Source organism: Balearica regulorum, chromosome 2 (genome assembly GCF_011004875.1).
Source record: "Balearica regulorum gibbericeps isolate bBalReg1 chromosome 2, bBalReg1.pri, whole genome shotgun sequence".
NCBI classification, from domain to species: domain Eukaryota; kingdom Metazoa; phylum Chordata; class Aves; order Gruiformes; family Gruidae; genus Balearica; species Balearica regulorum.
In genome coordinates this window covers 138,162,924-138,181,463 of record NC_046185.1, presented here as the reverse complement: position 1 = coordinate 138,181,463, position 18,540 = coordinate 138,162,924, and the positions used below count along the sequence as shown (strand labels likewise).

The 18,540-nt window shown below is 37.3% G+C and overlaps 1 protein-coding gene across 1 annotated transcript in view; it reads right to left on the bottom strand.

Annotated features, from left to right (window-relative positions):
- THSD7A (thrombospondin type 1 domain containing 7A) overlaps window positions 1–18,540 on the bottom strand; it is a 289,030-nt gene that overhangs the window by 102,749 nt on the left and 167,741 nt on the right. The window contains exons 5-7 of the mRNA XM_075746097.1: window positions 7,543–7,791; window positions 5,609–5,790; window positions 3,746–3,814 (exon numbers count right to left, since the gene is read on the bottom strand). Coding sequence (XP_075602212.1) covers window positions 3,746–3,814; window positions 5,609–5,790; window positions 7,543–7,791 — 500 coding nt within the window. The remainder of the gene's footprint in view (window positions 1–3,745; window positions 3,815–5,608; window positions 5,791–7,542; window positions 7,792–18,540) is intronic.

Below are 18,540 nucleotides of genomic sequence, written 5' to 3'. Positions count from 1 at the left end.
CTGTAGGTATTGCAGCACACTCTCAGACCTAGTCCTTTTGTTTAATGGATAGGTTATGTTACTACAACAGTTGTCCATATTGCACTCTGTGTAAATCAATGTCCTGCTGTCTTACTGAGTATGCCTTCACTTAGGAAGCTGAACAAAAATCTTTATAAATCCATTGCTCCTAAATGAAACTATAACTTGAAAAGCCTGATTAATTAATATTTAGAAGATTATTTCTAAGCTATAACCTGAAACACAGTTAAAATTATGAGAAAATTTCATTTTTTCTTTTACTCTAAAGACCTTCAAGTGCACACTCAGCAATGATTTGTTCAGTAGCCACTTCAGTTCAAGAAAGGCTTTGTTTTAGATACATATATGGTTTTCATAAAATATAAATATATATGTACATAATGTATTTAAAATAATTAAAGCTCTGCACAAGACAACTGATTTTTTTCATTAAAGTATTATTAATCTATAAACACATCTGTGAAAGCAGATTCTTTCGTTCTTTAAGTATCAATAAGCCCTGGAAGAGGCCAAAATCACCTTGCTCCTTCCATACTTTCCAGTTTTGAATGACACAAATAATAGGACAACTCTATAAGGTGCCAGAGTAAGGCACAGAACTCTAAAACAAAATGTACCATTACATTACAAGCGAGATTTTAATTATCTTTCATAATATAGGACTTGTGAAAATATTAAACCAAGCACAGAATATCTGCTAGAAGGCAAAGTGAAGTCTGCCATATTCATTCACTTTGGTTGATTGAAGAAACACGCAATTCCCTAACTTAAAACACTCATCCTACTCCCTCAGCATTTTTTCCACAGGCAAGTTACCTCATTAATTTTCTGCCACCACTACAAATAGTCTCTTTTGATGGAAAGAGCCCTCTGATGAAACGTGTTCTGAAATAAGTTCGGAATATGACAAAATACCCTTCTGAAAGAGGACATCAGTGTGAACCACAGATATAATGTGAAAGTAAACAGCAGGTTGTTAAGGTATAGACTCATTTGTAGATATGCGTGTCTCTTTCCATTCAGACTTTCTAAGTAGATGATCTTTCCAGTTACAGAAAAAGCATTCAACTCTCACTTTTTAAGGGTAAAGGGAATGAAAAATCATCACCCTATTCTGGTTTCCCATTTTGCCTCTTTTGGCACAGTTTTACACTGTGTTGCTCCACATAATGAAGGCACGAAGATGGCAGATAGTCATTCAACATTACTCACCAATCTCTTAACAGAAAATAATACAAGAACAAATATTCTAACATTTGCATAATGCTATGTTGGAATTAAATTTTATGACAGAACATCAAATTTTACAATAAGTTTCACATATGCACCTAACATGCACAATAATTAACATAATATGCATATCTTGTGTAGAACATTGATATAAATAAACATAATTTGCCTGTAATTGAATTTGTATTGAATAGTTTCTAATAAAAAGAAAAGAAAAACAGTAAGTAATTACTAACAGTACTCTCTTTAACCTTGATTTAATCGGGGAATTGCCCAAGTGAGACAGTTGAAATAAAGGGTCAGTTACACCCCCAAGACACAGCCTTACTTCAGGGATGAGGGAAAGCGTTCTGCAGAATGCCTTGCTTTATCTCCAGCCTCCATCAGGATAAAGCACCTACCATCACACTAGTTCATGGGAAGTTACTCAGAAAAATACCAAAAATCTTTCATCAGGAAGCTTTAGATAGCAGATTTTCATATCACAAACGTTCCATATCTCAGATATTTTTTGAGTCTGTCAATAGAAGGTACTACTGTGCTACTGTTGCAATCCATTTGGCTTCAAGTTAAATTTGCGATGGTCCTGAACTCGTAAAATATGAGGAATTGCGACTGTGTTTGGCTTTAAAGAGGCTGACTTAAGTAATAGGAATGCTATTTTGATTTCTTTTTTTGAGGTATCTGTCCAGTAAGAATTCTAGGTCTTGTCAGCAAACATGGTTAAATTAACTTATCATGAAAACATTTGCTGAAAATATCTGCATTTTCCATCACTCATTAGAGTGAAGAGGAAGAAAGAAGTGCTTTGGGGACAGCTAAGTGGTATCAATAAATCTCTCAATGTGCCAAAAAGTTTTTGAAATACTGTTCTGAGAACATAAGTGATGTACAAATGCCTGCCATCATTTGCTTTTAAAACAAAAGAATTCAATAGTAGGACAGACAAGTTATATTCCAGATTATTAAAAAATGTTTCAATCCTTGAAGACTCAGGGTGTATTTACTCAGGATTACTCAGAATTCTTTCTTTGAGATGACAGCAAAATAAGAAATCTTAGCCTTGCCTGGATATCTTATGAACATCTTTTTCCCATTAATTTAAGTGGATTTCTTCCAGCATCAAAACGTATAAATGAGCTCAGTTTTTGCTGCTTATTGTTTAGCAAAGATGCTTTGAGAGAAGATGATGCTGGATGCAGAAATTTACAGTTTAAATCCTTGTCTTATCTCTGTCCTTTCATATTCCAGCAGTAAAGACTGTTCTTTATTCCTTGGCAGTGATGATGAATGCTGATTAGACTGTGTGTAATACTACAAGCTCTGGGTAGAATTTGACCAAATTTTGGCCCAAAAATGGAAAGAAAAGTAAATGCATTTTGATAATCGCTCTTTCTCCTTCAATCTAACTAAAAAATTAGACTGAGTTTTGAATGCATTTCAGGTTTGAGGTAGCGACCTAAAAAACTAAAATGAGGTCCAATCACCCTGTTCTCAAATCATCTACTATATTAGGAAATTTTAGCTGAATATATTTTATCCCTTTGTAAAGCACTTCTCAGAATGACTGCATTTTAAAAAGAACTGAAAAGAAAAAACACTTTTCTGTTTTTAAATATTTGCTACATTTATTGACATCTCAACCTCGCCAGGTTCCTTCTCCAGGAACCATCAGCAGACCAGTGCCCAGTAATGACCAGGCTGGCAAAGAGACTGAATTTCTATGTGGCTGCATCAGCATAAGCAGACACATCTTCATTTTCCTCCTTCTGATCATTTGTTGCACTGGTTTCACAGCTAATAAATTTACACTCATAAAAGAACTTTCTTCCCATTCTCATTCCATATGAAGAGTTTTAAAGGTACTTCAAAACAGATGACGCAATAGGCTTACTGTGAGAGAAACTTCATGACTAATAGAGTAAATAGGTGAACAGAGATGAAACAATTTAAGTCAGTGGCAAGTAAATGGCAGAATGACAGTGGCCTCCTGGAACCTTGTCAGCTGCCTAATTACTACACCCAACACTGCCTTTTCTTCCTCAAGTCTAAATTTATGAATTCTGATAGCAGACAATACAGACCTGAATGCCATGAGGGATTCTGAGATTCAGCTAAGTATTAAAAGTTCAAATTCTTACTGGACCCCTAGCTCAGTGTTTTAAATCTACAAAGGGGACTGGAGATAGCAGCTGTGATGAAGGCAACAAAGTAATTCCTCTCAGAATTGAGAGGAAAATCAGTGACTTGCTAAAACAGTTCAGCTGTGGGAGCAGGCAACTGTCCTGGCATCCTAGCTGGCTCATGAACTTCCTTAGAGTTCAGGCCTGACACTTTCAAACTGATCTTGAATTTTCTGAGAATGCACAAATCCATTAAACTATTTCAGAGCTATATAAACATGGTAATTATACACATACAGCCAACACAGTCCCCCCAAAAGGGACGTTGCCTCCTTTGTGCACTTTTGATTAAGAGGCCTTAATTTACCTACCTGTTATTTCAAAAGTGATCGATAGCAGAGGTGCAGCACTAGCCTTCGACTTGCTCTGTGACTGACTTTCTGAAATAACAGGGAAACGCCACCATGAGTATATGAGAACGGAGGTCTTCAAAGCAGCCTTACCGAGACAGCATTCTCTACAACCAACAGCAAACTACACTGAAATGAAGGCGTTTCCCCACAGCTAGAACTGCTAGGTGTCTCCCCCAGCTTTCTCTCATCCTCAAATTACACCTAGTTTTCAAATGTTATCATTTTTAGAGGCGCTGGTTTGCTTGTTCCTAGGAGGGCCTAGAGAGCAGCCCTTGCCCACACCGAATCCAAGATGGGAGGGGAGAGAGAGGGAGGACGAGTGGAGAAGCAGCTCTTCTGAAAATCTGCCCCCTAATACAAAATACCCCCCAGAGCTTCTTTTTAAACTAAGACCCACTTCACCCCTAGTTTGAGCTCTTCAAAAATTGTTCTCATGTTTATGCATCCAAAGACTAGTTACATTTTAATCAGCTTTCCAGGGCCTGCAGAGATTACCTCCTGATGGGCTCCGCGTATTCCTGTCACACTCTGATAAGGGCAGATTTCACACCCGCCTAAGCCGGCGAGACTTCACAGCCTACCAAAATCCTAATCATCATTCTGAACAGTAAGCTGCCACTGATTTTATTGTTACTTCTCTTTAGCTGGGAGGTTTTACTCCTTTACTGTAAGGCAGGGGCATCTAAACTTTGTTCGGCAGAGGCGATTTACTAAAAGCCCTTGGGCGGAAGCTGATTTGCATTAAACGAAGAGGCTTGAAAGCTGCTTCTTTAATAAATACAGACGAGGGGCCCATGGAGCACACAAGTCACACCCTACTGATCCAAGCAGTCACGCTGAAATGGATGTTGGCATTAATATTCCCCACAAACTCTACCTCTACGGCAAGTCTGAGAGTATCTTTAACCCGCAGCAGAAACCTCACCAGCCTGCAGTTGGTCAGCTCTCGTCTAAATGTTGTATTACACATGACTTGTGTAACGATGTCACTTTTCCTGAAGTATGCAGCTGTATTTATTTATTTATTTATTTAAATAATGTGTGTTAGTATGAAACAACTACAGAAGAGGATAACACTTAACAAGCCAAACACATTTAGCATAATTCACTAATTTCTAAATCTATAGTGCTGCATTAGTATGCAGAAGTAGATGTAACTTAAAATACTCAAGTGTAGTTCTTAAGTACATATATTACCAAACAAAGTAAAGATTTTTGTCTCCTAAGCTATTCTTTCTTTTCTTAAGAAGCTGTACAAGCTGTAACAGTGACAAGGAGTAATCTCTCTCTTTCAGTTAGGGAAAGAAATCCATGAAATTATATTGGCTTGAAGTCCTGAAAGTGACTTAAGAAATTGACCAAATCAAGAAAAGAAAAAAAAAATCAATTCCCTGAGAATAAAATCTAGCCATATTTTTACATATTTCTATATTAAGCTTACATGCCAGAACTGACATATTCCATCTGTACATCAAACCGCACAGGTTCATCACCCAGCTGAAGGACATACAGGAAATTTACAGTAGAGGAAGGAACTGAATCTAGGATTTCTGACCCACCTTCTCATGCTCTTTCTTATTGAGAGACATCCTCCACATAAGAATTAATTAAGAAATAGTAATTTGTAGGAACCAATACTTGCAGCATAGAGAATGAAAACTCTGCTATTGCAATTCAGTATTGTCATCTAAACGAGAAAATAACAGTAACTTGGCAAGGTAAGAAGGCACTCATGACAGAAGACGATGGCTGTCAAGGAGGTCTGCAATGCTGAAGTGCTCTGATTTCACACTAATTCAATTGCAAGTGAATCAAATTTACCTTCTTTTTCCTTGAGGGTATTTAAATAGGAAAGTAGATTTTCATTAGCTTGCACGCAGTACATTTCCCGGGTTTGAATGCCACCTCCACACAGCGCTGTCTGATTTCCTCGCCTCTTGTCCTGTTGGCTAAGGAGAGGATCGACACGGCATTCTGTCCACTCTGTGGTCCGCCAACCGTACCTGCATCAAATTTGATTAATTGGGTCTTTAGAAATCATGAAGCCATTTTACACAGCATTAAGTTATACAAGGTGAAACACCTTAACAGCTTTATTCATTTTCTAAAAGGTCTGAGCCCCACAATTTCTTGTACACAGAGATGCGTTAAGTCTGGTGTTTTATGCAGGTGGAAGCTTTTCCTCTATTATTTCATTTTTGAAATCAGTACTTTTTAGGAAGATCTTTTCTGTTCAATTCCTGAAACATACCGTGCACATAACTATTGTATTGGAGGGAAGAAAAACTTGACATACACAGACATATAGTCTATGTCCAGATAAGCCAACTTTTGAGATTGTGACTCAGCGCTTGCTTAGAGCTAGACAACTTATATGAACCAAAGCCAAAATATCAAAGAAACATAAGAACGAGGAGAGGAGAGGAGAGGAGAGGAGAGGAGAGGAGAGGAGAGGAGAGGAGAGGAGAGGAGAGGAGAGGAGAGGAGAGGAGAGGAGAGGAGAGGAGAGGAGAGGAGAGGAGAGGAGAGGAGAGGAGAGGAGAGGAGAGGAGAGGAGAGGAGAGGAGAGGAGAGGAGAGGAGAGGAGAGGAGAGGGGAAAAAACCCCACAACAACCCAACCCCTCCAAAACAAAACCTCTAGTTCATCTTTTATAAGAGAGACAGAAGTTTCTCCTGAATATCAAGGTAAAACTATAATTGTATTTTTAAATTATTACATCAGAAAACCTTTCAGTAAGTCCCTTTTTCACTGTCAAGAGGAAGATGGCTCTGCAGTACTGAAGCATCCCTGCTGGGTACTGATGAATGATGAGAAGCTGTGAGCTTTCTAATCAGTGAATGCACAGGAAAGAAGATCTGTGACTCCCAGTTAAAACCCCAATCAGGATTATGAACCGCAAGAAATGCCACAGAGTTCTCTACCCAACAAGTACTTTAAGGCTAAGTCAAGTGAACTGCTTCCCAATGTGGCTGGAGATGGGGAAAGATGACATCTCAACGCTTAAACGAAAAATATGTACCGCAGTCAAAGATGCTTAACATCAGATGACATTTCCCCAGCCACTCTTCTCAGTCTGATAAAGAAAAAGGACAGTTGGGACTTTAACATTAATCTCAATTGATAAGGATTACAGCAGTCTCTTGAATCGTAAAGTGCTTGCTGTCATTTCTGCTAAACTTTAAACAGGGTTAATTTATTTACTGTCGCTGTTAGCCTCTCCCACTTTCCATTTGGGGCCCAGTCCTGCCTTTGCTGTGCTGAATATGTCTCACTAAAAAAGTCTGGTTGCTAACCGGTCGTTTATTACTTCTTTCCTATATTCAGGATTTTGCCTGAAATATAGGCAAAATCTGTTTGCCTGTGCAAACAGACAAGTACTTCAGAAAACAATGATTCTGATAGAAATGTTATGTAGGGAAAAGATCACTGAAAAATTAGTAAAATTAATTTATTATAGTCTTGATGGTGCCTGCATATGCACAAATGTTCTCTTTTAAAAGTTAACACTAATGAAAAAATATGTATTAGTTATTTTTCCTTTTTTTAGAGGAGGAAGTGATTTCACTATAATAGCAGCTATTTGCAGACTTCAGGCTTTTAAGAAGAGCACTGAATAAGCAAAGGATTAAAAAAAAAAACCAAACCCCAAGCCTATTATTTCTTTAATAACGATTTGGTTGATATTCCATTACCAGCCCTGTACACTTAATTGAAATTCTTATTTTTGCTATAGGGAGAAACGAACCAACTTACGTAATGCACGGTGCCACACCATCTCCTTGAGAAACACACTGCTCTGTTTCTTCTAATTGCGGACATTCACTTTCACTGCCGACAGGGAGCTGTTTAATGGTCCGTGATCTTGTACGATTCCCTTTAGGGGTTGTCATGTCAAAGCAGGTTTTGGAGCAGGGGGTCCATTCTGACCACTCTGACACCTGGCACTCCTTCGTGATCACGCAGGACTGGAACGTAATGGGCAACTTGTCTTGTTTGCAGAAGCTGTAATAAGAGAGAATTACAATTTTCAGCACACATATCCAAGGACAGTCATGAACTCCTACAGAACAGTAATGTCCTTTACAACATGCAAAGTCAGTAAATGTTTGTAAAGCTGTTAAGTTCCAGTCCACATATATTTGATCCCAAAAAGTCAGGCAAAAGAGCTTTTGGTTAAAGTGGCTCAACCCAGATACATAAGATTTGCTGCAGTCAGAAATAACCAGTATTGCCATATCTGTGATCAAAATTAAAATACAATTCTTCATACATATATAGAATTAAAAAAGAGGAAATAAATCAATTTTCCACCACTTATCTTTTATTCTTAGGTATACTCAACAAAAAGGAAGTGAAGGATCAATAACAGAGACGGCTATACAACGTTTTTGAAGAGAACCAAGTGCTCAATGTCATCTTCTCCTCGTTTCCAGACTACAAATTGTTTAAAAATGTAATGTCAAATATATTGAATACCTGGTCACTAACAATTTGCTTTGTTAACAGCTGGTATATTGCCACAGTGATGCCCCATGGTGTAAAAGAGGAGTGATTTCTCCCTCGAAATAGAGCCTTCCCTGCTACCATAGCCTTAATTTTCTGTTCCTCATGGAGGCTGTCATTTAATTTCCATTCTCCATCTGATTGTTTCATTCACATATTACACAGTTTATCATCAAGATTTTCTTCCTCTAAATGCCTCTGTAATTTCAAATGTTATATTCTAACTAGAAACTAACATTTCTACTTTAAAGCTTGATTCACAATAGGAAAATGAGCAATAGAGAAGCTAAACTGCAATTAAAGTGATCATAACTTTAACTCCTTAATTATAATTACAATGTAAATATATTTGTCATGTCTGTTTTGGAATAAAATTCTGGCTTCTGAAGTAGTTAAACAGGCAGGAAAAAGATTTATTGGCACTGCAGATGGCACAAAGAAGCACTGTTCAGCACCAGTCCTATAAACAACACAACAAAGGCTCATTTTTTTTCCCTTTAATAGAATACAAAAAAAAAAAAAAAAAAAGAATAATGAATATTTAAAACATTTATGTCGCTATACAAAATTTTGTCCTACCCATATATCCAACATTGTGTTGAACTGCTACTAACAAAATTTTGTAATACTAGAACTAGGGATACTTGATGAGACTAACAGGAGATTTGAAAACATGATAGATGAAAGTCCTTCTATAGACAAGAGGCAGAGCAATTCTACATCTTGCTAACAGAAGATCCTGGTTGTGGAGACAGACAGTGTCAGCAGGTTCAGAAAGAGGTTGGATGAATTTGTGGACAATAGGCGTATATATAGATACAAAAATGACTAGGCAGTGATATTCTAGCCAACATCCCTAATACGTTACCTTTGGATACTGGAGAAATACAAAGGGAATGGACTGCAAAAGGCAGCCAGGGCTCATATTCTTGGTCTTTAGAAAGCATCTCCCTTTACCTTTACCTGCTGGCTCAACAGACCACAGGGAATTACTCAGAAGGGGATTTCTTATGTTCTTATCATGTGAAAGGCAGCGGTGGTGGGAAACCCTAACACATGATATACAACATTTATTCTGCTTAAGGACAGAAACTACACCTTGTTTGGAGTGAAAGACACTCAAAGTTTTTTGAGAAAATTGTTCTTTAATAATGGACTTTTTTAACTTCATCTAGCAACATCTGGCATAGGACTACATTACTGCCAAATTCAATATATCAGTTTCTGTACCTTTCACAAAACACATAGACTCATTTATCCCACAAAGACACATATTTCAATGACTAGAGAAAAGATCTATTCCTCATGGATTCTAATACGGACAGTATTTGCAAATTGTTCTAGAGAACAGATGACATATCACCTCCTCCCAAGTTCCCTTCCAGTGTGACTCCTCTAAGCGCAAAGCCAGCTTCTTCATTCGTACTGTGACTGGGGCTGAGTTTAAATATAGATGCATATTGCCAGAAAACATGCACAAAATTACCACCACAAAGTAGCTTTGGTGCAAAGTGAAGAGATCGATTAATGAGGAGTAATTCTCCATGGGCTTTACACCTGCTTCAAAACTTATTTGGGAGAAATGTTATATGAGAAAGTAATTCTCAATAGTTGTTTAAATAAATAAATAAATAAATAAATAATCTGTCTTCATTAACGCTACTTTCAACCTGCCTGTATCCCCTAACTGTCACGAACCCTAAAGTTGTCCGTGGCAGTGACTGGCTGTGATTCCTGCACAGCTTCATGCAGAGATTGTTTCCTTCCCTGATAAGGGAAACCTCCACTACAACACAAAGTGTTCAAGTTCTTTAGAAATGCACTGGAGAAATGAGACCTTGACCTGCAACAGAGCTCAGAACTAGTGCACTTAGTTTTAAAAAGTAATATTCTCATCTAATTAAAAGGGAATTTTTATCACAGATTTTCTGAACAAAGTGGAAAAAAAACTGACAAAAATTGAACCTGTGTATTGGGAAAAGAAAATGTTTTTCCATAACCATAATTGAAAAAAAAAAACCAAAAAACTCCACTTTAACAGCAAGTTGTCAATCAACTCCACTTAAAAATTAAGACCAGATGTACAATCTAATGATATTTATTAATTTTAAAGGATATAGTCACTTCCTGAAAGACTACTATACATCCCAGGCACTTTTCAGATTCCAAATTCTATTAGATCATTCATGAAGAATTCAACATAGGCATTGCTGCAACTTTAGATAACAAATTTTCATTTCACAGATCCTTAAACTGTAATTGCTAAATATGCAAAAAGAACTCCTGAAGTTTCTCACTTTTCAGTACCCCTGTAATCTTGAATGCCATTATGCTGAAGTCCCTCTGTGGATCATGATGCAAAGCATTTTGAAAAATTTAGACATAGATTTGTTCGCAGGACTCAACTGAAGAGTTATTTGGTCAGTGGCATAAGATTCAGCAAGCTAGTACCTTCCACCTCATGCTCATTTTACGTTTTATTAAAAGCTGCTGTTATAGCTTATATAATTAGAATGGACTTTTTATCTTGTTTGTTAATGATTATTTTAATATGCAGGTATGAAGAGGACCAAATAGAATTGTACCATGTTACTATCCCCATTGTTTATTTATGATCCTTGACAGAAGAAAAGCAATAGAGTTAAAGCATGCCTCACTTCAAATATTCACTTTTTAAATTAATCAATTTTAAATTAAATATAAAACAATTAAGTTCTTAAGTTCTTGTAACCAGAACATAAATATTACTAGGGAGACAAACAAGAGGCAAAGTGAGTTATGCATTTATTTTCTTGTTTGCTTATTAAAACCATGCACCACTTGCAGCATTACGTAAATACTGACAAGTAACTGATACTGTAAATCACCAGCAAACAATCTCTTTACTGTTATACATACTGTCAGATCATTTTTGTGAGAGGGCAGAGGCAGTTACAATTAGCAAAATAAGCGTCAGACAAGAAAATTAGCTGCTGTTTCTTCTTTTAACACTTGGTTTTCTTTGAACAAATTAGAGAAATTGTGAGAGCTAATTGCAAATGGCCATAATCAAAAGTTTTTCTTCATGTTGCAGGCAGCAAGAGAAGATATACTGGATTACAAGACCTGTAACTCTTAGTGTTGGATTTAGCAACAAGTAGGAACTAAGGAAGCATCACATTTAAACTCTCAGTATCACACATCTCTCTAAACAGGACCCAGTTAAAACTCTTAAGTAAATGATTATGGAAATGCTTCAAACTGTTTGAAGTTAATAGAGTAGCTTTCAGAGCAGATTACAAATCCTTTCCATCACTACCACATTTCCCTGTCCAAAGTGCATGTATACCAATTACCAGCAACTAAACTAATCTATACTTAAAGACATGTTCCATCTCTACATATCCCTCATTCCCAGGAAATTTGGGAACAATGATTTGACGTTCCAAAGTCACCTCTCATTTTTCAAAGATTATTTTTCTTCTTCTTTTTGACTTTGGACACCTTCAAAATAGTGTCAAACTTCATCTTACCAAGAGAAACATATGTTTCTCAAACCTTTCACTGGAGATGACTGTATATAGACAGACATTCATAATTAAACTTACTAATACTGTATTATATAAAAATGCTAACTCTGAAAGATACATGTACCATTTAAAAAGTTCAGCATAAGTAATACATTAGCTGAGACAGTTGGTCACATTTCCTTTAAATGTCTGATCCAAGAAACTGCATAGATTGATTCTAAATCAAGACCTGGGAATGTCTTTGCTACACAAAATAGTGTCTTCTGGGTTTGGTACCTAAAGTTACAGATTTGATCTCCACAAATTATTTAAAGCAAAGCTTAATTTCAGGCAGATCGATCAATTTATGCGTCTGATTTAGTTACCCAAAGTTGGATGAATCTTCTCACAGGAGAAAAAGCAAATGGGGAGGTAACATATCAGAAGATAAAAATAGGCAGCTAACATTCATTTCATGATACCACCCAAACCACTAGAAGCTCTGCATCAAACATCTCCATTTTATTTTTAGTGATATCTAAGCCTACACTATGCACAACATTAGCCATTCAGAAAGTGCAGGAGTGCACAAACAAGTCCTCACTATCAACCCACACACCTCTGTCCAGATAATTGCTTGGGAAGCTCAAAGAAAAGTACATGAGTTGTATTACAATGCTGTTATAAGACAACAGAGCAGGCTGGATACAAGAAGGAACTTGCTCTCAATCCAGTGAATGCATTCAAAGCAGTGTCCTAAGTATCTGTCTGCCTTCTGGCAAGGAAGAGGGCGTTATATAATTTGAAGTAAGGCTGTGGTTTGAGAAAGAACAATTTCATACAAAATATAGGTGTAGTGGGGAACTGAAGTTTAAGGTATATAAACAGGTAGATGACGCAGTGAGAAAAGGCAGTCCCAAGCACAACAAAATATCACAGGGGATGAATAAGTCCTATTGCTATTAAGCCAACATCAAACCTATTCCTGACCTCAGACTTGGATTAGATAAATGCACTAAAGAAAAAGGCAATGCTGGTTCAAAGGGCAAAATACAGAACATAATTGCTTCTCAACCTCTTTTGGAGATGTGTGGTCAGGAATTTGTGTCTACTCACGTTCTGTAGCCTCATTTTTGCTCTTACAGTAATAAATAAAAACTAAGTATTGCTTTGGATAGGAAGGTCCCTGCTGGGGATTTAAAAGTAATTTATGGGGTAATTAAGGCTATGGACACATAAATAGAGAATGAAGCTTGAGGCATAAGCCTGGAGCAAATTGCACCACAGTACCTGTGTACAAATGAGCAAGCTGTGCAGCTAAAAAGTAGTCTCTTCATTGGAAGATAAGCTTTTAGATGTGTGACAAAATGCAATTAGCCAAGAGTTAAAACAATTCTTTCTGAGATATCCCAAATTTCTATTAGAGAATGAATCATGCTTTAACAGTTTTTAAAATCAGGACAACTCGATTTTATATGTCAATGACCTGTTTGAATGTCTGTAATCTCACTGTCGACATTTATCTTTTAAGTTGCGTAGAAAAGTCACGGAAGAGACCATTGGAAATTCCTTTTCTATAAGCTCAACTAGAATTTGTTTTTATTATTTTTTCCAACAGATAAAGCCAAATGCATTACCATAGGACTACTTACTGATCTTTAAATTTATGTAGAATGAATAGGAAAAATAAAAAAGGTTTTAAGTAAGGCAGTAGGACCCATTTTACTCCATGAGCTATACATAAATTGTACAACTAAGAGATTTCCTGCTTTTGCTGGTGTTTCCTCTATACCAAATTGGAGTGATAACTAGAAAGAAGAGTTAATGAGAAAAGTTGGACAGCAGCATGAGAATGGCTGAGTGGTTCTAACTAATAATCCATGCAGTCTGAAACCTGCCTTGGCAGTAATCAATAGAGGGCAAAAATGGAAAGATGGCAAGTATTCAGTCACACTTTCCCAACGTATCCTCCTGTTTTCCAGCAAACTGTGGCTTAAAGACTTCCTGAACACAAGTTGTACCTTTGCACTGAAGAGTCCTTTATAGAGTTTTCCTCTATAAATTAGTGTGAATGCTTTCTGAAACCAGAGAAGATTTTGGTATCTATATCATCTTGGAAACAAAGATTTACCCACCTTTTTTTACTCACCAGTAACTGTGGTTAGCTATTTTTGCTTTAAAACTACTCTGTTCTTTTCGTTTTCTAGCTTCAGATCTTAAACAACCACATTCTATTTAATTTCTCTATAGCATTTGTGAGCTTAGAGATTTCTCCTCGACTGTCTTTTTGTTAGGTCCAAGAGCTCTCTTTACTTAGTCTCATTTTATTTGAACACATGCTGCAATCACAGGTCCTTTCTACTGCATGCGCAACTTTGAGATGTAAAAATTGCCTGGATTTGAGGGCTGTCCAAGATTTATTCTGTGGATGCTCTCAAAATATCTGCACATTACTATATCTGGGCAATCTATAAGTTAATGAAAATATGACTCCACATATCCAATGCATTAAGGAGACATCATTCTGAAGATCAGTTTGGAGCTTTTCCCAGTAAAGCTGCTCTTCATGTTCAAAAGAAACAGAGCTCCAAAGTAGGGTTTGCTTTTAAATCTAAAATTGTACAGTAGAGAACATGTCCTTTACAATAAATTCAATTAATTCACCCAATGTTGACGTTTAACAAGAATCACTATTTACTGGTTTTACCTATAATGTAAAGTGATAGAGCCCAACTGACAAGTTTAATGAAAGCCAAATAATCTCTTCAATAATTTTTGTCTGCCCTATTTTGTCATATTTTCTTTGTTTCTTCACTGTTATCAACATTCAGCTTTGAGTTTCTTTAATAACATTTTCACAGTTATTATTCCTTATTTTCATTCACTGAATACATTCTCCTGGAATTCTGATTTTTTTTTTCCCTCCAGCTGATTTCCCATTTGATTACATACAGAGATTTCCATTCTTCTGACATGAATAACATGGCTATGGTTCAGAAGGGATACTGATGCCAACATAAACGTTTGGCACTCATGGGAAACAAAAGCCATGGGTTAGAGATGGACTGAAAAAGATTTAAGTGGAATTTTACCTGTAAATTGAAAACTGATCTTTCAAGCCTGGATCAGTATTTGATGTCATGGCTTATGTTCACAGGCTCTTTGCTCCTGTGGCTCTAAAGTTCCCTGGAGGTGCTCCTATAGGTCTGACCAGCTTGCTCCAGTCCTGGCATGGCCAACCTGCCCTCAGCCTCAGTGCCGAAAGCAGACACTCCCATATCTTACCATCCTCTGGAGAGCTCAGTGCAGCAGGCATTATCAAGACACACCCAACAGACATCTGTACTGTCAGACGCCACAACCCGCTGCCCCCCCAAAAAAAACCCTAAGAAGATATATGGTGTTCTTCCTCTTCTCGCTTCTCTCATACTATATGGTATCACAGGGATTAGCTATCACATGCCCTTCGTGATCAAGCAGGGCCGTGAGGTCAGCTCCCTGCTCAGTCTGCCAAGGATTTCAATCCCAGCATCTTTGGGGAAGGAACTTTATCTTTTTTTCTTTTTTTCTTTTTTTTTTGAAGAAGCAAAAAAAAATAAAATTACAAGCTTAGCTTATATTCCAAAGCAAAATCCCAACAACATAATGCATGAATTAAAAACTCAAGAGGAGTGAAGAAGACATAGCGAAAAACTAGGCTAACTGCCTGGAAGAAACCCATACTGAGTATGACACGAGGAGGTTCAGCAGTTCAGCAGAAAAAGGAAGCTGCTTCTGAAGGTTTCAGATCAAAGCATAATCAACATGCTAAAGAAATCCAGAATCCTTTAACAGGTTTTTAAGTGGCTTCATCTAAATACTAAGGAAGGAAAGCAGAGACTATCTGGCAGATAAAAGAAAACACAGCAGGCTCCCTCAGAGCAGAATAATTTAACCATTTCCCAGCCTTGCATGTCCTGCACACTACCAGGCATCTCCCGCTACCAGCTGTATCATCAGGAACTAGGAGAGTTTCTTGAATTCTTGCTGACCTCATGAGACATTACATCACTGAATACCATTAGCAAAATGGTTTTCAATCTTTCCCACCGGCCACAAGATGAAAACTATTGACATACAAGCCCATTTGACCAAACAAACTTGTCTGTAGGAAAACTTGGAACAGTGACAAATTGCTTAGAGAACACTAAAACTGGATGTTAGTTTAGCACTTGAAAACCAAAATATACATGTAAACACAAGTACACAGAAGCAGGCTTGTGCAGGCTGTGGTTTTGACTGAAGGGCAAACTAAAGCTAGAGGAAGCTTTCAGCAAAGAATCAGAAAGTCAATCTGTGATTCAAAAAAATAACAATTAAAAAATGCCATCAAAATAAACCACTAAACTGGACAAACTGTCCTTGGTAAGACATTCTACAGCCAGAAATGAACATTGATCCAACTCCCAAAGAATCCTTAAAACAATAAAGAAATTAAAGCAGGATTTGAATACAAGCATATTTTAGTTTCCTCAGTAGAGAGAATCTCAGTAGATTGCTTAAAATTTGCTTAAATCTCAGTAGATTGTTAAAGAAAATGAGAGACTGTAAGGAACGCTTTTCCAAAGGCTGCATCTGCTTCTTATAACCGTAACCTTATAGTGAAGGGGTAAAACACGTACCACACCACTCATTAGCATCGCATCCTAGAAAAGCTTAGGCTTACACTGCTGGGAAATCCAGCTACCCGTGGGCAGTCCCACAGCCTAGATCCTCACGCCCTCTGACAGAACTACCTCACAGAAGATCAAATCAACCTTGGAAATATATAAACCCATGTGTGCAATTTTCTATGGTAACCTTGAATAATCACTCTACTGGTCAGGAGGAAGTGCAGTAATATTCATACTACTGAATATTAAGCCTTTATGTTATGTGGGTCTAAATTCAGATCAAAATACTGCATGTGCAGCATCTCCTCCTTGATCTTTATCTGATGACCATGGAACCTTAAAAGACGCTCTGTGTAAGTAATAGGGATTTTGGAGTTAACATATGGAGACAAGAATCAAGCTCAGTGTCCTAATATGTTCCAACAAACTAATAATCTTCTATGTAGTATTCTCCTCAGAGTTCTTACAGAGGTTGGATGCATTGATCTCTAAAGCAACACAATCAAATTAACTCTATACCATTCTTGGATCAAAAGTATAGTTGGATTTTGAAAGAGATCGTGGTAAACTCTCTGGTAAAGAGAAAAAAAGTTTATTTTCTCATAAATAACATTAAATTGGGCCACAAAGCTGATCAGAGGGCTGGAGCACCTCTCCTGTGAGGACAGGCTGAAAGAGTTGGGATTGTTCAGCCTGGAGAAAAGGCGGCTCTGGGGAAATCTGATTGCAGCTTACCAGTACCTGAAGGGGCCTACAGGAAAGCCAGTGAGGGACTGTTTATCAGGGAGTGTAGTGACAGGACAAGGGGTAATGGGTTTAAGCTGAAGGAGGGTCGATTCAGGTTAGATGTCAGAAAGAAATTCTTTACTGTTAGAGTGGTGAGGTACTGGAACAGGTTGCCCAGAGAGGTTGTGGATGCCCCATCCCTGGAAGGGTTTAAGACCAGGTTGAATGAGGCTTTGGGCAACCTGGTCTAGTGGAGGGTGTCCCTGCCCGCGGCAGGTGTATTGGAACTAGATGATCTTTGAGGTCCCTTCCAACCCAAACCATTCTGTGATTCTATTATTTCATGATTCTAAATGGAGAAAAAAAAAAAAAAAAAAAAGGGCTGTTTAATGAGCAGGTGCTAGACAGCAGGAATAGTAGAAAGCTGATTTAAATCCCAAGTTTACCCAGGAGTTACTCTGAAGATATAAAAAGTAAAGTCTAGTAATTCTTGAGAGTTACAGTTTATGGTTGGTACACACTGGTTTCTTTAAAAAAGTTAGTGAAAATACAGTGCCTGTATTTTTTCCTAGTAGCAAATGTAACAAGTATCCCTCATGACATAGTCCTGGTTCTTTTTCCCTACAGCTGCACTGTTTAGTATTGGTCACATTGTACATTGTTCTGAGAAACTGTTAGTACCTCACAGTATAATGGGCTGTTATAACCACATAAACAATGAGGCCACTTTTATTCACTTACAATTCAAGTACTGTCCACCTAAGTGCTTTTCACAAGACTACTTTCCCATGATCCTTTCACAACTTTAATTAATTCTGCCAACAAAGATGCACAGCCAAAATAGTTTTGAAAAATACCAAAATCACTCAGGCTTTCTACATTATGGGAGAAAAGAAAACTGAGATTACAACTACTGTGTTGAGGAAAAATATATTGGCTAATACAGGCAAAGCAAAAAGTTCTACTGCACCCAAAAAAGTGGCAACAGCAGCTGCTGTAGGGCTACTGCAGATACCATGAGTGTCTGAGGAGCCAAGAAAGCAGAAGTGTTTAGGGAGAGGTACTATCTTTCACAGTCCAGTGATACACTGACGTGTACGCACATCCCATGCTACAGATGATTTTAAAATTGGTAGAGCAGGTTATTTGGCAATAGTCTATATAGATGACTTATTAAAGCTTTTTTGGGGGGAGGCAGAGTCCCTTTGTCAATGGGAATTTTTGTTACATAGCATTAATCAGCATTTATTTTGAATCTAATAGAATCATGGAGTTATCGGCAAATTAGAAATAAACACAATGCCAAACTTTGTGAATAAAAGCATGCAATATTGAAGTTAAAATTTAAAAAAATTACTAAAAATTATATTACTAATATTAGT